This window comes from Planococcus citri, chromosome 4 (assembly GCF_950023065.1).
Source record: "Planococcus citri chromosome 4, ihPlaCitr1.1, whole genome shotgun sequence".
NCBI lineage: Eukaryota > Metazoa > Arthropoda > Insecta > Hemiptera > Pseudococcidae > Planococcus > Planococcus citri.
Genome location: NC_088680.1, coordinates 5,461,171 through 5,489,048, shown reverse-complemented (window position 1 = coordinate 5,489,048; position 27,878 = coordinate 5,461,171). Strand labels below are relative to the sequence as shown.

At 34.9% G+C, this 27,878-nt stretch overlaps 5 protein-coding genes across 5 annotated transcripts in view; 3 read left to right on the top strand and 2 right to left on the bottom strand.

Annotated features, from left to right (window-relative positions):
* Positions 1-12,705, bottom strand: part of Regnase-1 (Regnase 1) — a 38,886-nt gene extending 26,181 nt beyond the window's left edge. Inside the window, exon 1 of the mRNA XM_065364181.1 lies at positions 12,301-12,705. Within this exon, the coding sequence (XP_065220253.1) occupies positions 12,301-12,507 (207 nt within the window). The 5' untranslated portion in view covers positions 12,508-12,705. The remainder of the gene's footprint in view (positions 1-12,300) is intronic.
* A 455-nt stretch (positions 12,706-13,160) lies between these two features.
* Positions 13,161-14,595, top strand: l(2)k14505 (ATP synthase mitochondrial F1 complex assembly factor 2 homolog l(2)k14505). Its single transcript, XM_065364185.1, has 6 exons — positions 13,161-13,425; positions 13,491-13,687; positions 13,769-13,879; positions 13,959-14,139; positions 14,208-14,323; positions 14,394-14,595. The coding sequence occupies exons 1-6, from the start codon at positions 13,326-13,328 to the stop codon at positions 14,517-14,519; spliced, it is 831 nt and encodes a 276-aa protein (XP_065220257.1). The 5' UTR covers positions 13,161-13,325; the 3' UTR covers positions 14,520-14,595.
* A 735-nt stretch (positions 14,596-15,330) lies between these two features.
* Rpt1 (26S proteasome regulatory subunit Rpt1) lies at positions 15,331-17,569 on the top strand. The gene is made up of 9 exons (XM_065364184.1): positions 15,331-15,531; positions 15,644-15,681; positions 15,765-15,938; positions 16,008-16,147; positions 16,216-16,384; positions 16,457-16,621; positions 16,691-16,882; positions 16,948-17,143; positions 17,210-17,569. Exons 1-9 carry the CDS (start codon positions 15,453-15,455, stop codon positions 17,365-17,367), a joined length of 1,311 nt encoding a protein of 436 aa, XP_065220256.1. The 5' UTR covers positions 15,331-15,452; the 3' UTR covers positions 17,368-17,569.
* Positions 17,496-21,002, bottom strand: LOC135845555 (FAD synthase-like). The gene is made up of 4 exons (XM_065364183.1): positions 20,013-21,002; positions 18,132-18,337; positions 17,795-18,058; positions 17,496-17,723 (listed from the first exon to the last, which is right to left on the bottom strand). Exons 1-4 carry the CDS (start codon positions 20,856-20,858, stop codon positions 17,591-17,593), a joined length of 1,449 nt encoding a protein of 482 aa, XP_065220255.1. The 5' UTR covers positions 20,859-21,002; the 3' UTR covers positions 17,496-17,590.
* Positions 21,003-21,347: 345 nt separating this feature from the next.
* LOC135844711 (fatty-acid amide hydrolase 2-A-like) lies at positions 21,348-27,566 on the top strand. Its single transcript, XM_065363029.1, has 9 exons — positions 21,348-21,523; positions 21,648-21,863; positions 21,936-22,370; positions 22,446-22,557; positions 22,628-22,785; positions 22,856-23,002; positions 23,082-23,177; positions 23,296-23,451; positions 27,022-27,566. The coding sequence occupies exons 1-9, from the start codon at positions 21,518-21,520 to the stop codon at positions 27,298-27,300; spliced, it is 1,605 nt and encodes a 534-aa protein (XP_065219101.1). The 5' UTR covers positions 21,348-21,517; the 3' UTR covers positions 27,301-27,566.
* Positions 27,567-27,878: the final 312 nt, after the last annotated feature.

Here is a 27,878-nt window from a genome sequence, read left to right as displayed (position 1 = left end):
AAATTGACTCCAAACTCCAATTTCAACACGCCATCCAGTTGACTGCTGGAGAGTTTAAGTTATTTTGGAGGCTCCAGCAAGTTTTTGAAAATTCTTGGAGCCTCCAGTAGATTTTTGAAACTTGTTCAATAAGCTATGAAGTCGACTGCTGGCAGATTACGAGTCATTTCGGAGCCTCCAGCAACTTTTTGAAAATTACTGGAGCCTCCAGCAGATTTCTCAATGCTCGAAATTTCCATAAAATTTCAACAAATATAGCGCTGGAAATACAAAATTGACTCCAAACTCCAATTTCAACACGCCATCCAGTTGACTGCTGGAGAGTTTAAGTCATTTTGGAGCCTCCGGCAACTTTATGAAAATTCCTAGGGCCTCCAGTAAATTTTTGAAACTTGAAATATGGAGTTGGAAAGCCTAAATTTGGGATATGCCCTATTTTCGACCTGCTAAATCGATTGGAAACGGTTTCGAACCGCTTTGAGCAGTTCTGGAGTCTCCAGCAGATTTTTGAAGCTTGAAATTTCTACAAAATTTCATCAAATGGAGTTGGAAATCAGAAATTCACGTTGCACTTCAACTTCAACACGATATTAAGTCGACTTCTGGTGAGTTTGAAAATTTTTGAATTCTCCAGCAACTTTTTGAAAATTCTTAGAACCTCCAGTAAATTTTTGAAACTTGAAATATGGGGTTAGAAAGCCTAAAGTTGGGATATATCCTATTTTCGTGCTGGCAAATCGATTGGAAACGGATTCAACCCGTTTTGAGCAGTTCTGGAGCCTCCAGCAGATTTTTGAAACTTGAAATTTCCTCAAAATTTTATCAAATGAAGTTGGAAATCCGAAATCCAGAGTGCACTCCAACTTGAACACGTTATTATTATTAAGTGGACTTCTGGTGGGATTAATTCATTTTGGAGCCTCCAGCGACTTTTTGAAAATTTCTAGAGCTTCCAGAAAATTTTTGAACTTTGCAATTTCCACAAAATTTCATCAAATCCGTTTGGAAAGCCGAAATTCATTCGGTAAACTAATTTCAATACGCTATGAAGTCGACTGCGGGTAGATTTCAAGTCTTTTTGGAGCCTCCAGCAGATTTTTCGTGGCTCAAAATTTCCATTAAATTTTTTGAATTCCACCAAACAGAGCTGGAAATTAAAAATTCACTCTGTACTCCAATTTCAACGCGCTATCAAGTCGATTGCAGGTGGGTTCAAGTCATTTTGAAACCTCCAGGAATTTTCAAAAAATTCCTGGAGCCTCCAGTATATAGATTTTTGAAACATGAAATCAAGTTGGAAGCTGTAAAGTCGACTGCAGGCGAGTTTAAGTCATTTTAAAGCCTTCAGCGACTTTTAGAAAATTCCTGGAGCCTCCAGGAAATGTTTTAAATTTGAAACTTCCACAAAATTTCATCAAATCAAGTTGGAAATCCGAAATTTACACAGCACTCGGACTTAAAACACGTTATTAAGTCGAATGCTGGTGAGTTTAAGTCATTCAGGAGCCTCCAGCGACTTTTTGAAAGTTTTTGGAGCCTCCAGTAAATTTTCCATTTATTGGAATTTTCACAGAATTTCAACAAATTGAATTGAAAAGCAAAAATTCACTCCGCACAGCACGTGCTAAAAGTTAATTCCAACAGATTTTATGGCATTTTTTGAAAAATAGAAGTTCCTAAAAATCTGCTGGAGGCTCCAGAACGGATTAAGTTTCAGTGAAGTATGAAATCAATGGGCAAAAATAATAACAGGTATCTTATCGACCTTAAAGGTCCAAAAAGTAGCTGAAAAATTCAAAACGACTTGAAATCCACCTGCAGTCTACTTCATAGCGTATTGAAGTTAGTTTGCAGAGTAAATTTCGGCTTTATAGCTCCATTTGATGAAATTTTTTTGGAAATTTCAAGTTTCAAAAATTTACTGGAGGCTCCAGAACTGCTCAAAACAGTTTGAAACCGTTTTCAATCGATTTGGTCGGTTCAAAGTACGGCACATCTCAAATTTCAGCTTTCTAGATCAAGAAATCGAAAAATGCACTTTAGCATTTGAAATTTTGGCTGGTGATGAATTTTCGCTGGCTCTTTCGATCTAGCTTTATCCATTTCAAAAAATTTCGTGCGAGTTCTTTGTTGGAAAGCAAACTTAGCGGTAGATGATTAGGGGGCAAACGAGACCAACGGGAGAGGTACATCAGATGTCATAATTGACTCCAAATTTATCAGACTACCTGCAGCGTATTTCACAACCATAACTTTCGACTTGAAAAAAAAAACGTCTGTTGGAACAGTTACTTACTGGTTTTAAATTCATAGATCCAAACATAAATAGAATTAATTTTCCGCGAAATTTCCCAGCATGGACAAAAATATCTCATTCTGTCGAGGTGAAAGACGTTAGCACGTAAAAAATGAACGGAAAGGGAATATACACGAAACCTGAAATTTGACTTGTCGCAGGCTTTCAAAACCTCCTACCAATCCTCAAACCACTTCTACATAAGATGAAAAAAAAAAAACTCGATGAATCACGAAACGCATCGATCGATATGGCCTACTGCCAGCGGTTTTTTCATCCATTCAAAATCACCTTACGTTCGAGCACTTCGAGCTGCCAAAGTGCCAATAACGAGTAAGTACTTAGTGTATACTCTTACAAAATGCTTTAAAAGTAAATCAATTTCTATTAAATTGTATAAGTACAAATTTTTCATCTTGGAAAGTCATACGTACGTACGTACGTACGACGTAAATGTAACCTATACCTATGATGTAGGTACAGCAAATATCAAAGAATCAATGCTGCGCGCGTAAGTACAATATAGAGTGAAATAATGCAAATGAAAAACGTCGACAAAACGTAAGGGAAAAAAACACTCGGCTTTGACGTCATAACTTGGCCAACTCGACAGATGCGGAGCCGAACAGGCGAATGGCGAAGGGAGAAAACGGGGGCCGAATAAATTAAAAATTTGCTATATTTCGGGTCGAAAATCGATCGAAGGGTATCGACTAATGGAGAAGTGAGTAAACAAACCATAGTACACGAGTTTAATTCGCGCCATCGTTGATGATGATGATGGCGGTGGCGGCTGGTGGCTGCGTCCAGTTCGCGGTAGCGCGAACTTTAAAAAAAAAAAAAAAAAGACTATCTATATAAACGAATACCGGTGCACACAAACCTATATATTCGTATCCGTATGATAAAATGCACTGTTAGCGCGCGACCACGACCTCGTTCCTATGAACCGGAGATGGCCCAATAAACGGCGCTTTGGTAGTGAAAAAAAAATCATCCTATTGTTGACAAAAATCCATGGTAGATACATAATACATACATATTTCGTGTATACCAGATTCGGAATTGAATGCGAAGAACATTCACACCGGTAGACTATGGGTACCTGGTTGAAGATTTCCTGAAATTTCAATTCCTCGTGATTATATGTATCGATAGTTTTCAGTATAGTGTAGGAAGCATGACCAAAGAAGGACGGGAGAGGGTACCTTTCCCAAATCCTTGAAATATTTACAGACATAATTTTCAAACGTTTAGGAAGGCTCATATGTATATTGAAATTTCGAAAAAAATTACGCTATAAAGGTGAGCATGTCTATTGTTTATATGTATTACGTACCTAATTATTTTACATTCTTTATTCAAAATTTCTCTAAACAAAGCCTCCTAGAGGAAATGTAACTCGCCTTACAGCCAAAAACTGTCGTACTCGACCAAAAATTACAGTAAATTGCCAAAAATGACCGCAATTTACCAAAAAAAATCAAATCCTCCGAAACTTATCAAAAATTACCGCAATTTACCTGAAAACTTTTACCAACTACATATTACCGGTAATTAACCACAAATTACGGTAATTTACCCCAAATTATGGTAATTTACCACAAATTACGGTAATTTACCACACATTACAAAAATTATGATAATTTACTACAAATTACAAAATTACAGTAATTTACCAAAAATCAGAGTTTACCCAGAAATTACGGTAATTTACCCCAAGTTATGGTAATTTACCACAAATTACGATAATTTACCACAAATTACGATAATTTACCCAAATTACGGTAATTTACCCAAATTACGGTAATTTACCCAAATTACAGTAATTTACCCAAATTATGGTAATTTACCCAAATTACGGTAATTTACCCAAATTACGGTAATTTACCCCAAATTATGGTAATTTACCACAAATTACGGTAATTTACCACACATTATAAAAATTATGATAATTTACTACAAATTACAAAATTACAGTAATTTACCAAAAATCAGAGTTTACCCAGAAATTACGGTAGTTTACCCAAGAATTACGGTAATACACCCGAAAATCACGGCAATTTAAATTTAGATTTACCCAAAAATTACGGCAACTTACCAAAATTGTTCCTGGGTAATAAAAGTACGAAATATTTTGTGAAACTGGTTCAACATTTTGTAAAAAAAAAAAATTGGTGTAAACTGTAAAGTCTTCTCTGCAAGGAAAGTTTTGAATCATGCATTTATGTTTTTTACTCAAGTTGACAAAAATTAGAATTCCTTTTGAAAAATTCAGGAAAAAAGAAAGTCAGTTTTGAAAGTTTGATTGGTATGTTTAATTTTAGTACCTAGATAGAGTGTTGAGGGTTTTTTTTCCAGAATATCCATAAATTTTATCCGAGTTTTTAAAATTCCGAGACAATGCCAGAAATTTAACAGATCCCCCATCCAAAAGTTGAACTCAACCCAAATTGTTCGTTTTTCTTGCAAGTTTTTCAAAAGGTAAAATGTCTAAAATTCGAGAATATTTTTTATTCTTTTTTTTTTCAAAGTTTTTAGAAGTAAACCTCCCAAAAGTTGATTGATTTTCTTCTAAATTCAACACAACTTGAAGTAATCATAATGTCAGAGAGTTGAATTCGTTTTTTTTGGTCAAGTTTTCAAAAGTTGGCATCGCGCAAATTTTAGAAAGGCCTCGTGTCCATTTCAAAATTACTGGTAATTTACCTGAAATTACAGTAATTGACGAGAAAGTTTGAGACATTTTACAAATAAGTATGTACTTCATTTACGGTAATTCCATAAAAATTACAGTAATTTACCAGAAATTTTGGAAAATTTCATTACAGGTTATAAGACTTAATTGAAAATTACGGTAATTCGCCAAAAATTACGGTAATTTGCCAAAAATTACGGTAATTTACCAAAAACTATGGCAATTTACCCAAAAATTACGGTAATTTACCAAAATTACGGTAATTTACCAAAATGACGGTAATTTACCAAAATTACGGTAATTTACCAAAATTACAGTAATTTACCAAAATGACGGTAATTTACCAAAATTACAGTAATTTACCAAAATGACGGTAATTTACCAAAATTACGGTAATTTACTAAAATTACGGTAATTTTTTAAAAAGTAGTAAAAGTACTGTAATTTATTAAAAAATTACGGTCATTTACTAAAAATTATATTAATGTAAAAACTACGGTAATTTACTAAAAATCACAGTAATTTGCTAAAAATTACGGTAATTTACCTACTGAAAATTACAGTAAATAACTGAAAATTACTCGAATTTACTAGAAATTACGGTAATTTTCCAAATATTACACAGTAATTGCCAGAAAGTTCAAGATATTTTACGCAGGTAGGTAATTTACCAAAGATTACTGTAATTTCAATTTTGCCCAAAATTTTAAAAAATTCTACAGGTAATTCATCAAAAAAAATCATAATTTACCAAAAAATGCAGTAATTTACCTAACATTGCGGCAATTTACCAAAAAACTGACCAAAAAGTACGGTATTCAGTTCACAAAAAATTTTGAAAAATTTCACAGAATTAGAGTAATTTACCAAAAGTTACAGTATTTAATTTTCCACACATTTTACGACAACTTGGCAAAAAATTACGGTAATTCACTCAAAATTTGAAATTATATAGGTAATTTACCAAAAATTTCACAGGTGTATCATCAGAAATTACATACTAAGAGGTAATTTACTAAGAACTATCGGTAATTTACCAAAAATTACAGGTAATGTGTCCAAAATTACCAATAAGTATGTAATTCAATTCACCAAAAATCATTTCAGTTATTTACAAGAAATTATTGAAAATTTACAAGAAACTAGAATAGAATACGCTATTCATTCACCAGAAATTACCAGTACTTTACCAAAAATTACCAGTAATTTACCAAAAATTACCAGTACTTTACCAAAAATTGCCAGTAATTTACCAAAAATTACCAGTAATTTATCAAAAATTACCAGTAATTTACCAAAAATCACCAGTAATTTACCAGTAATTTATCAGAAATTACCAGTAATTTATCAGAAATTACCAGTAATTTATCAGAAATTACCAGTAATTTATCAGAAATTACCAGTAAATTACCAGTAATTTACCAGAAATTACCAGTAATTTGCCAGAAATTACCAGTAATTTGCCAGAAATTACCAGTAATTTGCCAGAAATTACCAGTAATTTGCCAGAAATTACCAGAATTAATCTCACATTGATTGATTGGGTTTTTTCCCAGTTTCCTCAAAGTCTGGTATGTATTATGTCAGAAACTCGATAATATTTTTTCCAAGTTTTCAAAAGTCGACCAATTTTCTTATAGAGTGTCAGAAAGTCGACTGAATTTTTCCCAGTATTCAAATGTCAGCGTCACGTGACGAGAAACAGCGTTACAGGTGTAGAAATCAAAAATCCTTATTATGCCATCTCTCAATTACCAAAAAAATGAATGAACCTTGAACTAAAATTTTTCAGTACTGTCTCGAGTACCCATTCGTTAAAATTGCCCCCTGCAGGTATTCCAAAACCACGATATAATACGGTTATCTCGTCTAGTCATAATGAATGCATAGGTACAGTGCTAGTCCTAGCCCATCAGCAGAGGAGCGGCTTCAATTATGTATTATCGGTAGGAAAACAAGGCGGAATCGCGTCTCATGTGTCAAAATTAATCAATCGTGCTTTGCTATGGTCATTTACCTAGGGCAATGTTTCTCTTTCTATATACGAGGAGTACGTCGTCGTGTACCTTATACCTATACAATGTACGTACATACATACATTATAATAGATAGGTAAATATTGACTAGACCATGCTATTGGTATCCATATCAGTATTGACAGCTTCCGCGGCCAATCGGCCAATCGCGTCAATGGCCCTGATACTGGCATCGAGATTGGGACTTGGGAGAACTGCAAAACGCAAACGCAAACTCCACCGAGGTCACCATATCTGCTGCACCGACAACACTCACTAAATCCGGGTAGGCCAATAAACTTGTGTAAATTTCGCCCCACACATACGCTGATCCTGATCGCAGATCGTCGTCACGACCGGATGTCGTTAATTCGGATTTTAGCAGTTGGTACAAAATCGTGTGTGTCGATGTCGATGAAACGTCGTCATTCGAGTCTAAATAACGTGCCAATTATGCGTTATGTAACGTTATAGTGTATACCTACAATATATAGGTAGAGGTACATACTCGGCTATTTAGTATCTCTGTACCTAGGTATAATGGTATATGTATATTGACACAGCGTTTGACTCCTTGACCTCGAGATATTCGTAAAAACATTGCAGGCAGAATCTTGTTTGCTCGAAAAGTACGTATGTACCTAAGAAGTGCTAAGTAGAAAAAAAAAGTTATATAATGGTACCTACTCCTACTTATACCCATAATTACAGGTAGTATGAGTGAAATTTGGCTACTTTATGTAGAAAATTTTCGTCAAAGAGATCTTCTCTGCGATCATTGAGGATATTAAGCGAATGTTGAGGTACCGAGTCTCAAAAATTGTTGCTTTTTTGGGACCTACATTTAGGAGCTGTAAAAATCTAGCTAAAAATAATTTCCATCAAATTTTATGCAAGAGTTGTCCCAATTCCATTTTCATTACGATGGGTATTTCCTGATGTATGCCTGATTTTTTTTACAAGAAAGAAAAAATAAGACCCAAAGAGCCCATTATGGTTCCAAAGTTGAGGATGGGATCACTCGTAAAATCCGTTTTGAGACCTTCAAAGTCCATTTCCATTAATTTTTGGCATGTCTGATGTATTTTTCAATTTTTTTTTTGTTTCCGAACTATGCAAAAATTTATCACCAGCCAAAATTTCAAGTTCTCAAGTGAATTTTTCGATTTTTGGTGATTTTTTGAAAATCAAAGTTGAGTCAAAAATGAGAAAAAAAATCAAAATTTTACCAAATTGACCTAAAAAGCTGAAATTTGGCATTTAGCGTATTTTCAATTTGCCAAACTGATTGGAAACAGTTTCAAACCGTTTTGACCAGTTCTGGAGCCTTCAGTAGATTTTTGAAACTTGAATTTTCCACAAAATTTCATTTTAATAGGCTATGAAGTCGACTGCAGGTGGATTTCAAATCGTTCTGGAGCGTCCAGTAACTTTTTGGAAATTACTGGAGCCTCCAGCAGATTTTTCAATGCTCGAAATTTCAATAAAATTTTACCAAACAGAGCTGAAAACCCTAAATTCACTCTGCATTCAAATTTTGAAAAGCTATTAAGTCGACTGTAGGTGGATTCAAGTAAATTTGGAGCCTCCAGCGACGTTTTGAAAATTCCTACAGCCTCCAGCAGATTTTTGAAACTTGAAATTTCCACAAAATTTCATCAAATGCAGTTGTAAAGCCGAAATTCATTCTGTAAACTCATTGTAACCGGCTGTGAAGTCGACTGCTGGCAGTTCAATCCATTTTGGAGCCTCCAGTGGCTTTAAATCTGTCCGAATTAGTTTTAGCACGAGCTGTACAGAGTAAATTTTGGCTTTCCAACTCAATTTGTTGAATTTTGTAGAAATTTTAAGTTTCAAAAATCTGCTGGAGGCTCCAGTAATTTGTCAAGAAGTCACTGGAGGCTCCAGAACGACTTGAAATCTACCTGCAGTACACTTCATAGCATATTGAAATTATTTTACGGAATGAATTTCGGCTTTCCAACCGCATTTGATGAAATTTTGTGGAAATTTCAAGTTTCAAAAATCTATTGGAGGCTCCAGAACTGCTCAAAATGATTTGAAACCGCATTCGATCAATTTAAAGTAGAAAATAGGGTAAGTATATCCCAAATTTCAGCTTTCTAGGTCAATTCGGTAAAATTTTAATTTTTTTTCACATTCTGGGAGGCTTTAGGAATTTTCAAAACGTTGCTGGAGGCTCCAAAATCACTCGAACTCGCCTACAGTCGACTTGATAGCGTGTCGAAATTGGAGTGCAGAGTGAATTGGGGGTTTCAGCTGTGTTTAGTAAAATTTTATTGAAATTTTGAGCATTGAAAAATCTGCTGGAGGCTCCAGTAATTTCCAAAAATTTGCTGGAGGCTCCAGAACGACTTGAAATCTACCTGCAGTCAACTTTATAGCGTATTGATACTAGTTTACAAAATAAATTCGGCTTTTCAACTGCATTTTTGATGAAATTTTGGGGAAATTTCAAGTTTCAAAAATCTACTGGAGACTCCAGAACTGCTCAAAATGATTTGAAACCGCTCCTATCAATTGGACAGGTAGAAAATAGGATACATATCTCCCAAATTTCAGCTTTCTGGATCAATTTGGTTAAATTTTGATTTTTTTTCTCATTCTGGAGGCTTTAGAAATTTTCAAAACGTTGCCGGAGGCTCCAGAATCACTCAAACTCACCTACAGTCGACTTGATAGCGTGTCGAAATTGCAGTGTAGAGTGAATTTAGGGTTTTCGGCTCTGTTTAGTAAAATTTTATTGAAATTTCGAGCACTGAAAAATCTGCTGGAGGGTCCAGTAATTTCCAAAAATTTGCTGGAGGCTCCAGAACGACTTGAAATCTACCTGCAGTCGACTTTATAGCGTATTGATACTAGTATACAAAATAAATTTCGACTCTCCACCTGCATTTTGATGAAATTTTGTGGACATTTTAAGTTAGAAAATTTTCTGGAGATTTTAGGAATTTTCAAAAAGTCTCTGGAGGCTCCAAAATGAATTGAACCCGCAAGCAGTTGACTTAATAGCGTGTCTAAGTAGGCATGCAGCCTAAATTTCGGATTTCCAACTTCATTTGATAAAACTTTGTGGGAATTTCAAGTTTCAAAATTCTCCTGGAGGCTCCAGAACTGCTCAAAACGTTTTGAAACCGTATCCAATCGATTTCCCAGGACGAAAATACAGTATATCCCACATTTAGGCTTTCTAACTCCAAATTTCAAGTTTCAAAAATTTACTGGAGGCTCTATGAATTTTCAAAAAGTTGCTGGAGAATTCAAGAATTTTCAAAAAGTCGCTGGAAACTTCAAAATCACTCAAACTCACGAGCCGTCGACTTGATCGCGCATGGCGTGTTGAAATCGGAGTTTGGAGTCAATCTTGTATTTCCGGCGCTATATTTGTTAAAATTTCATGGAAATTCGAGCATTGAAAAATCTGCTAGAGGCTCCGGTATTTTTCAAAAAGTTTCTGGAGGCTCCGAAATGACTGGAAATCGGCCAGCAGTCGACTTCATAGCTTATTGAACAAGTTTCAAAAATCTATTGGAGGCTCCAAGAATTTTCAAAAAGTGGCTGGAGGCTCCAAAATAACTTGACTCACCAGCAATCGACTCAATAGCGTAAATTTCGGATTTTCAACTCCATTTGATGAAATTTTGAGAAACTTCAAGTTTCAGAAATTTACTGGAGGCTTCAGAACTGCTCAACTGTTTGAAACCATTTTCAATCAATTTGGTAGGTATGAAATAGGGTATATCTCAAATTTCAGCTTTCTAGATCAATTTGGTTTTTCTCATACCCTAGCTTGATTTTCAAAAATCGAAAAATGCACTTGAGCGCTTGAAATTTTGACTCTGTTGAGGGGGGGGGGAGGTGAAAAACGTCGGGGAAAAAATTGGAACCATTTGGCAATTTCAGGCAAAAAAGCGAGACTAATGTACAATTTTTGAAAAAAAAGTGAGACTTTGTGGCATTTTTTTGGAAAAAAAACTACAATTTGTAGAATTTATGTTGAAAAAGGAGAAGTTTTCACAATTTTTGGCAAAAAGCAAAACTTTGACAATATCAGCAAATCAAAGAAAATATTAGATTTCCTGCCATCTCTTTTTTTCAAAAAGTGAGACTTTTTGGCATTTTTTAAAGTAAAAGAACCACACTTCTTTGTTCTTTTCGACAATTCAAGGTAAAAAAAAATCAATAGAAACTGAAAATTTTTGGCAAAACGCAAAACTTTTGGACAATTTTTGAAAAAAAAAAACTGAAATTTTTTGCAAAAAGAAACAAACCATTATTGGCAAAAAAAGAATCCTTTTTGCAGTTTTTGGCAATTTCTGGCAAAAAAATGGGTTGCTTGCGGATGATTTTTGAAAAGAAGCAAAAACCTTTGAATTGTAAGAAGTTTTTCAAAAAGCAAAAAGTTTACAATTTCAGCTGAAACCAGAAATCAGAACTTTCAATGAACTTTTATAATTTTAGTTTCCTGTGAGCTACATAGAGCTTGAAAGGGTAGCTAACTTACATGGAAGATTATAAAAGGCCAAAAGGTCAACATTTTGGTGTTCTTCTTATCGAACACTTTTTTAAATTGAAATTCAAGTTATTCAACAGATGATTCGTTGTTATTTTGGCTTCAGAACCGAAATTATCTTCGCAGATTTCAACTCAAGTCTCTTTCGTCGAACCAATCATCGAAGCTGAGAGTTGAATTGAATTCGAAAATTGATCGAAAGTCGAATTTGATCGATGTAGGGCTAAAAAATGATAGTTCGGACAATGACGAATGAACATCTGGAGTTAAAATAGCAGCATTTTTCCACTCTTCGACGTAATTCGAGTTATAACGATGGTTTTTGTTCATTCGAGTTCAATTTTTCGTTCCTCTGAGTTCCATCGAGTCAAATACAAATGGTATTTTTTTACTTTTAATGAAGTAAAAGCAAACTGGTGACTAGAATTACCCAAGAGCAAGACTGAAACGATATGGAGCGAAATAATCGATAGCCAATGGTTCGAAATTCGAATGGGACCTCATTACTTCGACGTTTTACGATCTTTACGTAATTCGTACATTATACAATACATTTCATCAGTGATATCAATGGGTACGAGAAAAGCAATTAATCGTAATTTCATCTCTCATCGTCCACCTACAGAGTAAGTTTCCAGTGCAAGATCATCACTGTCTAATAAGGATACACGATCAGAATCAATCTGGGATATTGAAACAGCTGTGCAAAGATGAAAACAATATTACATAACTTCAACAAGTGTAAAACTACACTCACTTGTAACTCAGAAACACTGCAAATTGGCTTATCATCGTTGAACTGAATCCAGAAGCAAATATTCTCATCCTGATGATCCTGCAGATGGGGATCTTCTATTCTATGGAATTTCACCGAAGACAGCAGTTTATCAACGTTGACCAGCGATAGAAACTGATTGGCATATTTACTCTTAACTCGAATCACACAGCTCGAACTTTTTTCCATATTTTCGGAGGATAACCTCCATAAAACTCGAACTTTCACATAACTTTACGAAAACGAAAACTGAACAATTAGTGACACGAAAATCACTTCCAAAAGTTCACTTTAACCAGCAAAATATTTCAAACGCGAATTCACAAGTTACATAACTTTCACTATCAACTAAACTAAAAAAAAAATTAAAATATTCTCATATCATTTACGCAGAATAATAGATTGATTTTCATTTGGTAAAAATAAACGAAATTCTGGAATTTGATTCGCTGATGGAAGATTTCCTAGAGAATTTAGCCAATAAACGACGTCAAAAACGACATGCGTCAATGAAACTTCAGAAACTTGTCCATACAGGGGGCCGGAAGGGTGAAAGAAAGTGAAAACTGGAGCAGTGTTACCATAATAACGAACTAGGAAATTCGTTTCCAGATTTTGAATAATTCCTATTATTATTATTTTTCATTTTTTAAATTCAAATAAGCATTCTATGATTTGAAATTATGATTTAATTCATTATTGTACGAATAATTGCAGTTTTCAAGCTTCATTTGTTGAAATTGATGAGATTTCTGAAATGAATTAATTTTTTTTCAGGGAATAAAAATTAAAAACAAGTTGACGTGGCTACCTTGTTTAGCACGTTCAACTTTTTATCAATAAAATCAATAAAATGAAACAGCTGATAAGAAAAGGTTAAAATAAAAAATTGAAAATGAAATAAAAATCCTATTAAAACAGATTTAAATCGAGGTATTTGCAACAATTTACATGAATCAAGAACTATTTTAAATCCATCTCACTCCTTATTCAACAATACACCCGATATGATGAGAACTCTGAGTTCATTTTGTTGTAAAACAGCATCATCTCTTCTCAAAGGGCCAAATCGAACACCTAATCTTACAAGTCGCCGATTCTACCCAGGTATTTTATTCTATCCATTCAGCTTAGCATAATGAATTCCATTACATTCAAGCTTCTGTTGACAGCTCTTCCGAAACGATTCTACCGCAAAGCGAACGTATTATGCAATGAAGACAACGTATATGAAATCACACTAGATCAAAGAAAGCTAAAAACACCTTCGGGGAGTGTGTTTAAAATCAATAATGAACCTTTAGCATTAGCTGTAGCCGCAGAATGGGATTCTCAAAAAGATGTCATTAATAGAAGTGCTATGCATTTGGTAAACGATATAAATTCAGCTAATCTCTTTACTGATTTTTCTTGACCTGCGATGATGGTTATGTTCCGAATGCATTTTCAGACAGCTTTATGTAACACAGTTATCGATAATCCGTGTCATTTAACTAAAGAAGAACTCGTTCCCAAGTTGTTGAGTTTTCTCGATACAGATGCTATTATATATCATTCAGAAGTACGTTTTATATTGCGATGGAAACTGAAATGTTGAAAATTTGAATCGATGTGATGTGACGTTGTATTTTTTGTTTCAGGAAGAAAATGAATTACATAAACGTCAAGTTGAACAATGGGAACCTATTATTGATTGGTTCAATCAACGTTACAATGTTAATATTCAACCTATTAGAGATATCTCGTGTACTTCTGTAGACGATGAAATCAAACAATCATTGGGTCGTCATTTATCTTCTTATAGTTTTCCATGTTTACAAGGTATCAATTTTAGTCCTCTCTTTTGCATTTTCATCGGTCTCGTTTCTCATGTTGATATGTTTTGGTAGGTATCGCATTCGCGGTTGAAAGTCTGAAATCTCTAATACTAACGTTATGCTGCATCGATCGTAAAATCAGCGTAGAAACAGCAGTTCAACTATCTAGATTAGAAGAAGAATTTCAAGTATGATTTATTTTATCGAGTATTTGGAATGAATCGACGATTGACTGTATAGCGCTGTGTTATTTTGCAGACTGAACGATGGGGCAGAGTAGAATGGAGTCACGACTTGAACATGGTAGATTTACAATCCAGAGTAGCAGCTGCAATCATGTTCGTGCATTTACACCTCGAATCATCGAAAACGAAATCTAAATAGAAGCTGATCGGAAATAAAAACGAATAAATTATACAATTATGTACGCAATGCATTGAAATTACAGCTCTAAAAATAATACTCGTCATTTTTGTTCACATTTTATGGAGATTTTCTCCAAGAAAAACACTTCAAAAGGTATCGAGATTTCCATCACAAACGCATGTTTTTCAGCGAAATTTTGTAACAGTGAAATATTTACAGAGAATATTTCATGAAATACACCGATGAGAAATAGGTTACTCAGTCATTTTATTTTAATTTTTAATTTAAAAATAAGAACAAGTTGAAAATAATTCATTTATTTTGGTTTTTGAAGTGTGGGAAATTCCATCGACCTTTTGGAGAATAAAAGTATGGAAATAGATTATACTCTTAAGAAAGTCATAGGATTTTACGTAAGTTTTACGTACTGCGCAGTGCGCGAGCAAGCATCAAATCAGCTGTTCACGTACAACGTTGCACCACATTGTTTGCTCCACCCACCTCCACCGCGTGACGACACCAACCTGCCATGCGCAGTACGTAACACATACGTAAAATGCTATGACTTTCTTAAGAGCATACTCTATTTCCATACTTGTATTAAAGAGCTTTAGAGAATAAAAGGTCGATGGGAAATTCCCAAAATTTGGTAAACAAAAAAGCGACCTTTCGAATTTCACTGTTGGTAACACTGCCAAAATTTTCCACTTCATCATACAAAAAAAACGTAATTACGGCGTAAAAACGGAGAAATATCACAAAATCATCTTTGGCAACGTCGCATCATCAAGTTTTTCAAATTTGGCAACACTCAAATCGGTGATAAACTAAAATGATGAGATAGCTGAATTGAATTTTTCCATTTTCTTTAGTTTTTTCGCAAATTTCTTCAAATATATCTATTAATTATTTAATTCGTATCGATATAAGTTAAATTAATTAATCGTCAAGATGCCGGATTACCTTGGAGATGATATGAGAAAGACGAAAAAAGGCGACGATCCGGAAAAAGAAGAGAAGGAAATAAAAAGTAAGTCTTTGTTTTCGTCCAACTTTCTGCTGAAGAAAGAAAAACTCAGAAACACCTTTCGCTATGTGAATTTAAAATGAATCCAATCGTAATTCGTTGTGTATGATTTCAGCTCTCGATGAAGCAGATATCGCTTTATTGAAAACTTACGTAAGTATTCGTATGATTTGTCGCATCGTGTATGTGTTTTGATTCTGTGTTCACCGGAGATGTACATTTCCGTCTTTTTACAGGGACAAGGCCAGTATACTAAGATTACGAAGGTAGTAGAAGATGATATTCAATCGGTCATCAAGCGTATAAATGAATTAACTGGTATTAAGGAGTCCGATACTGGATTAGCTCCTCCGGCATTATGGGATTTGACGGCGGATAAACAAACCCTTCAAAATGAACAACCATTACAAGTATGCAAAGTCTATTCCACCATGTGGAATTTACGTAGAAACAGTTCTAACTCTATTCGTGTGTTTTAGGTTGCTCGATGTACTAAAATCATAAATGCAGATTCCGATGACCCGAAATATATAATAAATGTGAAACAATTCGCTAAATTCGTGGTAGATTTGGCCGATTCCGTTGCCCCTACTGATATCGAAGAAGGGATGCGTGTCGGGTGAGTCTCGTTGATATTTTAATTCCATCCTAGTTTCGAATTTTCCTCATTGCGAGTTTCGTTCACAGAGTCGATCGTAATAAGTACCAAATCCATATACCTTTACCGCCTAAAATCGATCCTACTGTCACAATGATGCAAGTTGAAGAAAAACCAGATGTTACCTACTCCGATGTCGGTGGCTGTAAAGAACAAATTGAGAAATTACGAGAAGTAGTCGAAACTCCCCTGCTGCACGTAAGAATAATCATTACTTCACCTCGAATCCCGAACTCATTTCGGTGCTAAATCACGAAAATCATTTTACAGCCTGAAAAATTCGTCAACTTGGGTATCGAACCACCCAAAGGAGTATTACTTTTCGGACCTCCCGGTACTGGAAAAACTCTCTGTGCCAGAGCAGTAGCTAATAGAACCGATGCTTGTTTCATTCGTGTTATTGGATCAGAACTAGTACAAAAATACGTCGGCGAGGTACGAACTTACTTTTGCCAGAACGTTACACTGTTGTGGATTTTTTTCAACAACTGGGTTTGTTTACAGGGTGCTCGTATGGTTCGTGAATTATTCGAAATGGCTCGTAGCAAAAAAGCTTGTTTGATATTTTTCGACGAAATCGACGCTATCGGAGGTGCCAGATTTGACGACGGAGCCGGCGGAGATAACGAAGTTCAGAGAACTATGTTAGAATTGATCAACCAGTTGGATGGTTTCGATCCTCGTGGAAATATTAAAGTATTTTACATCTTCTATCGGTTTTTCAACGCGTTGATTTTGTATTAATAAAGCACTTTGGTTAGGTTTTGATGGCTACGAACAGACCAGATACTCTGGATCCGGCTTTGATGCGTCCTGGACGTTTAGATCGTAAAGTAGAATTCGGTTTACCTGATTTGGAAGGCAGAACGCATATATTTAAAATTCACGCCAGAGCTATGAGCGTAGAACGAGATATTCGATTTGAATTATTAGCCAGATTATGTCCTAATAGCACAGGTAATTAATCGTCACTGTGTCTAGAACCTCGTCACGTTCACTTCTCTAATCTGTTACGTTTTACAGGAGCTGAAATTAGATCAGTTTGCACTGAAGCTGGCATGTTCGCTATTCGAGCCAGAAGGAAGGTAGCCACCGAAAAAGATTTCTTAGAAGCTGTAAATAAGGTTATCAAATCGTACGCCAAGTTCTCGGCTACTCCGCGTTACATGACGTACAATTAACGAGATACTGATCGTCATCTTATGCGAATCATTCTTAGTCAAATATTCTCGAGAATGGTGGAAAAAGTGTTTTCTTTTTTAAATACGAAATTATTACATAAGTTATGCGAATCCTGTAACTAAAAAAATGTGAATGATTGTTTTTTTATTCAAATACATATAAATAATAGGTGTAAAAACTTTGTAAGTCTGTGTTCTAGAATTTCGAATGTAATATTCTTCGTCATCTTCCATTCCTTTCGGATTTTTCTTCATCTAATAAGAAAGCTGGTCTGAAGTAAATTGAACCTTTTTCATCGATGAATTTCAATTCTTCGTTAACTCTTGTGTTATTTACATGTCCCAAAGACGTATACCTGTGCAAAGAAAACACTCGAATAGGATTTATTTTTGTAAAATTCAACTAAAAGGTTATCAGTTATCTTACCCTTTATCGTAGAGCGAACAATAAGGAATATTGGCGCATCTAAGGAAATCCCAAATATCTTTATAGTTCCACGTTAGAATGGGAAAAACTCTCATTAATATCGGCCAATCACCGTCTGTCTCCTGCATGGTTTTGAGATCAGCGCTACGTGGATCGTTACTCCTCAAGCCGAGGAAACAAGCTAAATTCCCCGGTCTCTTTTTCAGATAATCCGCTAGTGATTGCATCATTGGCGTTGGCAATACGATCAATCGTACTTTATAGCTGGAGAAAAAAAGACTCGAGATTAAAATCTAACTTGATTTACACATCGACGAAACACAACAAAACAATGTACTTGTTTTTGATAAACTCGATGAACTGATCTAATTCCGGAAAGGAATTCTCATCTTTGAAATAGATCAGAGTCAACGTACAATTAGTCAGTTTATTGCCTATACAATAACAACATAACAAATTGAGAAGCACGGTGCAATCTTTACCGCCATTGAATCCGATGAACGTATCAGATATAGGATATTTCGAGAAACACTCTTTTATAACCTGAAGAAACAAAACAAACGATACAACTATTAAAATTTATTATTACGAGCATACAAAAAATTACAATTTCAAAAAAAAACATATAAGACACAAAAATTAATCATTCTTTATCGATTATTCGTTAATTTTTATTTTAAGTAATTGATTTTTCAAAGAATCCACTTGGAATAATTCGTTTAACTGCGAATTAATGGCAACCATTTCCTTGACTCGTTGCTCCATATCGAATAAAGACTCGTTGGAAGTTTTGTAATTCTTTAATACGTCCAAGGTATCTATCAATTGAGAATAATTAGATGTGAACTCTTCTTCGCTAGGTATCTTGTATAATTTAGCGACCGATTCGATGATTTCGTTAAAGTTCTCAACGCTTTTATAATCCAACGAAGGCAGTAAAGATTCGCGAGACACGGGCGTATAAGGTGATCCTCTTCTCGTTTGTTTTGAACGTGGTAGCTTCGGAGTTTCTAAATGTACAATACTATTATTGGTATTGGTAACTCGAGGAGTTACCGGTGATTTTGATGACTTTTCTGGATTCGTTTGTCGGATGGTTTTGACAGCCTCGTCTATTTTACCGGTTACTTCGACCATTTTCGTGTACAAGTCGACGTACCCTATTTGAAGTGATTCTTCTTCTTCCATGAGTTTCTCGGCCATTTCATCTTTGAAATTTTGTAGTTGTAATTCGTGCAGTTGTTTCTTTACTTTGCGACATTCTCGGAGTAAATTTACGGTGCGATATCGCGGATCTGAATCGGTGGATTCTTTCAAATTGTCGATGGTTTTTGACATGTTGGATTAGTAGTTAGAAAGAGGTAGTTTTTGCGATACTTTACAATAAATTAGAAAGGGTTTGGATTAGAATTTCAGAACTAAAATTGACGTTTTCTTCAAGAAATTTGATATCCAAAATATGTTTGGTTGATAAAATTTTTGTTTTTGTTTTTTAGCGGTTTTTTCACAGTGCCTTCGCAGTGATCTAATGCCTGACTAAAGTGATAAGAAAAACTGTTTCACTGTTTTCTAAAAAAAAAATTTTTTTTTTTATTTTTCAAAAAAATCAAAATTATTATTGCCCAATGGCCAATTTTGAAAAATTAACTTCAATAGATGATTCAAAACCAAACGATTGTCAATTTTTATTCATTTCAAATTTCTATCCAAATTTCCAATTTTCAATTAATTGATTAATTCCAAGAATTCCAACTCTATTAATTCAAAGTTCATACCCTCTTCAAGTTCAAACTTCAAAGTTCAAGCATTCATGATTCATGAGCATAATATTGAGCATTTTCAAATTAATTTTACTAAGGATTTTTTCCAATATTACGATGATTCTAATACTTTTCTGATTTGATTTGATACCACTTCACTTCACATGATTTTCAACACTTTTTAAAGTATTTGTGACAAGTTTACTAAAAATAATGAGTAAGAACTGAAGTAGGTCAGCATTTCCTGTAAAGTGTAATATGAGATAAGAGACAGAATAATGTCCACAAATCGCAAGCTGCCTCATTAGTCATTACATTACTATTTTCAACGCTACATAAAAATATTTGAATCGATAAAAAATATTGAATTCAATTATTTCCGTTGACGATCGAACTTGAAATATGTACCTAGACCTACAAGTACTTAAAATAAAGTAAAATAAAACCAAAACACATACCCGAAAAGAATCTCGTATCTTTTCCGACAACGGGTGGTTCATGGTAGATAACCGAAACATGAATTCGAAATCAGGTAACTTGGGAGGAATGTGGATCAACATAGCAGGTGAAATTTTCATCAGTAATTCTTTTTCAGCATTTAAACAATCATCACAGGACGTTGAGTTTATTGTAATTTTAGTAGCATATTCATCACATTTTCGAGTAGAAGGGTAAGATCCGATCATCACGTTATCTTTAAACCGATCGGCCACTTCCCTCAAAACACTCGCAACAGAAATCTCGTCAACGTTCAAATAAATAACACGATTGAAGAATTGAACATCGTTATTGACAAAATGCGTACTTTCCAAGCCCATAAAGGTTTTCTCCAGGTAGTTCGGTATTCCTGGAAAATTGTAAACGTTGCGTGTTTTAACTATAGGATAATTTGATCTATATCCTTCGAGTGGTTCATCTAACTCGACGTAGAGGACTTCCGCATTGCTCGGAATATTTACTAGTCTTATGCCTTCTACGTCGCCTTTACACAGATACCAATCGAAATACTGTTTTAGTTCTTTATTTGTGGTTAATTTTACGTCAAAAGCAGCAGCTACTGATTCGTAGGTAACGTCATCGTGAGTCGGTCCAACTCCTCCGCTCGTAATAACTATATCGTAGCGTTGTGAAAATAAAGTAATTTCATCGGCCAATATCTTTACATCGTCTGGAATCGTACTGATTTTCTGTACAACGACTCCTAAGGCTCGAAACCTTTTGCATAAAAAAGTGGAATTCGTATCGGTCACGGATCCGTTGAGTATTTCATCGCCGATGATTATTATTCCTGCGGTTTTGGTCATTTTTATTTAGTGTACTTCGATTACATTCACTGGTATTCGAATCTAAACACGGGTTGGGCTCAAATTATAAGTAAAGGGCAGAAAAAAAGGGTCAAAAAATTTCAAATTTTGAGAAAAAACACGGAACTGATAATTCTTATCAACTCGACTTTGGAAAAAAAATGTTGCCAATGTTGAACAGTGTTACCCTGAATTTTCGAATTTTGATAAAATTTTTATTCGAGTATTTTATCAATTTCAAGTGATTGTAATTAATTTTTAATTATTAATAACAACGTTTTTTATTGAAACAGATCCTCAAAAATCTATGAGCTTTAATAAAATGATAAAATAAAAAAAATCCCAAACAAGTTTGAAGGATGTTACAAATACTACTGGATGGCTATTTTTTTCCTGTGTTGTGATTGGTCGAAAGGAGCTCATGAGAGGGAAAGCCTTTATCCAGTATACATCATTCGATGTTTATTCCTGTTTGAAACAAAAAAAAAATATGCATGATAAACAAATTTTTTGTCAATTTTACATCATCATTTAACTTTTCTTGGTCTTTAATTTTATTTTAATTCTGTTTGAAATTTATTAGTGAAATAGATACAGTAAATGAACAGTTCAACTGAATATTCACTTGTCATTAAAAATCAGTAGAATTCAATTTCAAAATGGTGGTAAGTTTCAAAGTTCAATTTCTATGGCAAATGGCATGATTATCATTCAACCTTGGCTGTAATTACTTCTATTTTATGCTTATATTTTACAATATACTTATTCTTTTGTCTCTTCTTCCTACAGAATAAAGAAAAATCCGATCGTAGGCCCCAGAGGAACGCCTACTGTCAATGTCTAATGACAATACTGATCTTCATTCGTCGATTATATGACTCAGCAATCGATTTGATTTTTGGTTTTATATACTCTTCCACCGAAGTGAAAAAGCTGCCTCCTCCTAGCAACGATCTTGTCAAAGAAAGCGCCGTTTCATTAGCTAAAAAAATCCGAAACAAAGAGGTACAATTTGAAATTGAATTCTGTACTTTTCAATTCATTTATACTCTCGCTTATCTCTTATATTTTCTTCAGATAACTTCCGAAGCTGTAGTTGGAGCTTTTATTCAACGTATCAAAGAGGTCAACGACATAGTCAACGCTGTTGTCCAAGATCGTTTCGAAAGAGCTCTCGAAGATGCCAAAGCAGTAGACCGATTAATAGCTTCCGGTTCCGTTTCACCTGATGATTTCAACAAAAAACCTCTACTCGGAGTCCCTTTCACTTCTAAAGAGAGTGTGGCCGCCGAAGGAATGCTCTGGTCTTGTGGTATGTTGAGTAGAAAAGGAACTAAAGCTGTCGAAGACGCAGATATCGTAAAAAGCTTGAAAAGCGCCGGAGCTATTTTAATAGCTGTCACTAATATTCCCGAATTAAATATGTGGATCGAATGCCGGAATTATGTATATGGTCAGACTAATAATCCGTACAATACGAACAGAATTGTCGGTGGTTCTTCTGGCGGAGAAGTGAGCTCATATTGTTTTCCAAAAATTTACAATGACTGCGGATTTGTTTCTAATTCGTGTATTTTGTTTTTTTAGGCGTGTATCGTATCTTGTTGCGGATCTCCTATTGGATTAGGTACGGATATCGGCGGTTCTGCTCGTTTACCAGCTTATTTTTGCGGAGTTTATGGACATAAATTGACTGGAGGTTGGTTAAAAATAATTCTCGGAATGATTTCACAAATTACGATGTACTTAACTGTGATTAATTGGCGCAGGTTTGGTAAATACAAAAGGTATGTCATTTCGAGATGGCACTGAAAAAGACACCATCGTAGCTGCCGGTGGATTGCTCAAGCATGCTGCTGATTTGAAAGTAGTCAACTTGGCTCTAGTTTTACCGGAAAAAATTCCACTGTTGAGGCTCAACGAAGAGGTTTAACATCTTGATTTTTTAATCGGGTCTCTCAATTCGATAGTTTTCAATTTTATAATTCTCTGCGCAGATAAATGCTAAGAAATTCAATTATTTCTTCGTCGAGCAGCCTGGGGATAGACTTAGCAGTCCTATTGGATCAGAATGTAATAATGCACTGCTGAGAGTTGTTCGTTTGATCAAAGAACATAGCGGTTTTGATAATTCTCCTCAAAAAGTAAATATACAAAAATATAATTGGCGTATCGTTTATATTCTGAGGAATTATTTATTGTTATTTCTTTTTTCTTTCAAAGGCGCATTTTCCCGGATTCAAGTACTCGTTCAGATTATGGAAATACTGGATGTCCAAAGAATTGAATAATTTCGCTAAAGATCTAGCCAATCAAGAGGTAAACTTTATCACAGCTATTTTACTGCTCATTGACAACGGAACCTGAATTTCAACTCGTTGACCTTGATCGAGCTGAAATTTCGTCATTACTAATTAATTCATCATTGCTAATATAGGAACCAAGAAGCGCATTCATCGAACTCCCGAAGAAATTAGTTGGTAAAAGTGATCATACATTGGCAGCTATATTGAAACTTGTCGATCAACATTTGCCATTACCCAACGCTTCTTGGGCCGAAGAAGAAACAGCAACTTTACGCAACGATCTAATCGTAAGTTCACGTTACCCTTACCACTCTGACAGGGATGAGGCCCCGAACGATTTTTTTTTCGGGTTCTGGGTTTCGGGGCTTGGACTTTCAATCAAATATTTATTAGGTCTTGGGCTTGGATTGGGGTCCAGGAAACTTTGGGTTTGGGTTTCAGGGCTCAGCGTCCAGGGCTTTCCGGGCTTGAAATTGAGAGGTTCCATGGAAAAAGATCCTTAGTAATTTTTTTTTTTTTTTTTATTTACAATTTTGAATGTATTAAAATAATTTCGCCATATTCAGTGATATTGAACTGTTCTTCCATGAAAAAAAAAAACGAATTGGAAAATTTTAGCTTGTAGAAAAATTTTTCAAGCCCATTTCAATCAGTGAAAAAAAATTGACAAAGGCTCCTTTTCCATGAAGCCTCTCAATTGCAATGGGACAACTTTTTTCTTAAAGGGGACATCCTAAGGAATATTTTAAAGCAAACTTGCCAAAAAAAAGTTGGCCTTACTTACAAAATGGCGGCCATTTTGATTGAACGGTCAACCGAAATCGCAGACTTTGCGTTTCAACATAGGACTTGCACGAACTTTTTCAAACTTTACAAAGATAGATCGAAAGATCATGCAAAAATTGATCACCGGTCAAAATTTCAAGTGCTAAAGTGCGTTTTCGATTTTTGGTGAATTTTTGAAAATCGAATTTAGGCCAAAAATGAGGGAAAAAATCAAAAATTTACCAAATTGACCAAGAAAGCTGACATTTGGGATATACCCTATTTTCGATATGCCAAATCGATTGAAAACGGTTTCAACCCGTTTTGAGCAGTTCTGGAGCCTCCAGCAGATTTTTGAAACTCGAAATTCCCACAAAATTCCATCAAATTGGAGTTGTAAAGCTAAAATTTAGTCTAAAAAATAATTTCAATACGCTACGAAGTACTGCAGGAAAATTTCAAGTCGTTTTGGATCCTCCAGCGACTTTTTGAAAATTCCTGAAGCCTCCAGCAGATTATTGAAACTTTAAATTTTCACAAAATTTCATCAAATGGAGACGGAAAGCTGAAATTTACTCTACACTCCAATTTTAACACCCTCTGAAGACGACTTCAGGTGGGTTCAAGTCATTTTAGAGCCTCCAGCGACATTTTTGAAAAATACTGGAACCTTCAGTAGATTTTTGAAACTTGAAATTTCCCCAAAATTTCATCAATACGCTACGAAGTTGACTGCTGATGGATTTCAAGTCGTTTTGGAGCCTCCAGCGACTTTTCGAAAGGTTGTATGGTGTTTTTTTGGAAAATTGAAATTTCCTAAAAGTAGCTGGAAGCTTCGAAACTATTTGAAACCACCATGCACCATGTAGCCTGCGGAGTAAATTTCAGCTTGCCAACTCCATTTGATAAATTAATGTTGGGGAAATTTAAACTTTCAAAAATCTGCTGGAGGCTCCAGTAATTTTCAAAAAAGTCGCTGGAGGCTCTGAAATGACTTGAATCCACTTGAAGTCGTCTTCAGAGGGTGTTAAAATTAGTTTGCAGAATGAGTTTCGACTCTCCATCTCAGTTTGATTAAGTTTCAAAAATCTACTGGAGGCTCCAGTAATTTTCAAAAATCTGCTGGAGGCTTTAGGACCCTCTGAAGACGACTTCAGGTGGGCTCAAGTAATTTTAGGGCATCCAGCGACTTTTTTTGAAAATTACTGGAGCCTCCAGCAGATTTTTGAAACTTTAAATTTTCAAAAAATTTTATCAAATGGAGATGGAAATCTGAAATTTACTCTACACTCCAATTTTAACACCCTCTGAAGACGACTTCAGGTGGATTTAAGTCATTTTAGGACCTCCAGCGACTTTTTTGAAAATTACTGGAGCCTCCAGCAGATTTTTGAAACTTGAAATTTACTTCGCAGACTACATGGTGGTTTCAAATGGTTTTGAAGCTTCCAGCTACTTTCAGGAAATTTCAATTTTCCAAAAAAACACCATACAACCTTTCGAAAAGTCGCTGGAGGCTCCAAAAGACTTGAAATCCATCAGCAGTCAACTTCGTAGCGTATTGAAATTAGTTTGCAGAATGAATTTCGACTCTCCATCTTAGTTTGATGACATTTTGGGGAAATTTAAAGTTTCAAAAATCTACTGGAGGCTCAGTTATTTTCAAAAAAGTCGTTGGATGCTCTAAAATGACTTGAAATCCACCAGAAGTCGTTTTCAAAGGGTGTTAAAATTGGAGTGTAGAGTCAATTTCAGCTTTCCATCTCCATTTAATGAAATTTTGTGAAAATTTAAAGTTTCAAAAATCTGCTGGAGGCTTCAGGAATTTTCAAAAAGTCGCTGGAGGATCCAAAACGACTTGAAATTTACCTGCAGTACTTCGTAGCGTATTGAAATTAGTTTTAATTAGTTTTTAGAATAAATTTTAGCTTTACAACTCCAATTTGATGGAATTTTGTGAGAATTTCGAGTTTCAAAAATCTGCTGGGGCTCCAGAACTGCTCAAAACGGGTTGAAACTGTTTCCAATCGATTTGGCATCTCGAAAATAGGGTATATCCCAAATTTCAGCGTTCTTGGTCAATTTGGTAAAATTTTGATTTTTTCCCTCATTTTTGGCCTAAATTCGATTTTCAAAAATTCACCAAAAATCGAAAAACGCACTTTAGCACTTGAATGATAAATCTTTGTAAAGTTTTAAAAAGTTCGTGCAAGTCCTATGTTAAAACGCAAAGTCTGCGATTTCGGTTGACTGTTCAATCAAAATGGCCGCCATTTTGTAAGTAAGGCCAACTTTTTTTTTGGCAAGTTTGCTTTAAGATATTCCTTAGGATGTCCCCTTTAAGAAAAAAGTTGTCCCGGAGGATCGGCAGGGGGGGTGCAATTACTATATGTCTTAATTTCAATCTCTCAAATTGATTGGTGGTCTTTTTAAACTTTTTTTGGAGCCTCCCTCAGAAGATTTTTCAATTTTTCAAAACAGGAAAATATAAAGAATTTAAAGATCCTGTAGATGAAGCTCTAAAAAAGCTTAAAATCACCATCAATCAATTTGAAACGTATGAATGTAATACTTTGGGAACCCTTAACCCAAACGCCTGCAAAGGGGCTATTAAAATCAAGGGATATAATTTTTTACAAGTGTGTGCAAACTGGCTATCGATTTTTAGGTAATTTTTGTAAAAACGTGCGCAGTCCTCCATTTACTACCAAAAACCCCTTGAAATAAATAATAAATTTTTTGCTGAATTTGCAAATTTTTTATTTGAAAATTATATTTTTCGACTTTTGAAGTTTTGAGATGCACAGAACAGTAATTTACAATGGTAACAAAAAGCCTTGATCACAGTTTGGGTTTCAAGGCTCATGTTCGGGGCTTGGTTTTCAGAGGTAAAAATTTCAGGCTTTGGGAGTTTGGGCCAGGCCCAGAGCTTTGTAAGTTACAGTTTTTAAGGTTTTGGGGCTTGGATACATACTGGCTTCAAGAAAATAATTGGGATGTTTGGGTCCTGGTCCTGGGCTGGGCCTCATCCCTGCACTCTGATGACCAGAAGGAAATTTTTCCACTCGCTGATAATTTATGTTATTTTACAGAAAAAACTTGGTGACAACGGTATACTTTTGTTCCCGTCATATGCGTCAACAGCTCCTTACCATTACGTTCCATTTTTCCGACCTTTCAATTTTTCTACTTGGGCTATATTCAACGTATTGAAATTTCCTGTCACTCAAATCCCTATTGGTTTAAGTAAAGATGGATTACCATTGGGTATACAGATCGTAGCAGCTCCTTATCAAGATAAATTGTGCTTTGCTGCTGCCGAATATATTGAAAGCTTAACCGGTGGTTGGGTTCCACCTTTCTCCTCTTAATTAATTCGTTCGTAATTAGATTTATTACTTTATCAGTATTGTTTGGACTGGAGTATACTTTTTCAATCGTGATAGGAGTTTTATCGTTCAAAACACTCTGCTGAGTGGTAATTTTTTTAGTGTGTTGGTTATTCTTGTAGATTTATTTTTTGTGGTTTATTTAATTAGTTCTTTTTGTACTTTTACAATGGTTTAGGGTGTAAGTTTTTAGTTTTGAGCTGTTCTAACTTAACTGTGATTATTAATAAACCAAAATTTTACCTTTATTATGTTTATTTGCTTATTTCAGGCTTTGGAGGTTTGATTACGACAAATTTTGATGAATTTGCATTAAAAATATTTACTAATCATCAATCGAAAACCTACTGGCTAAAGAGCACTGCTTGATGGCAATAATTATTGCTGAATTTTAATTGTTCCATAAGAAATGAGCCAAATTTGAATTTTTAAAAAATCGAAAAATGAATTTCACAGCAACTGAAATTTTTGCTGGAAATACTGAAAGTGTATTTTAGGTCTCTCTTTCCATTCTCCTTTGCCGGTTCAAACATGTATGTGCAGGTTGAGACAGTTCCCCA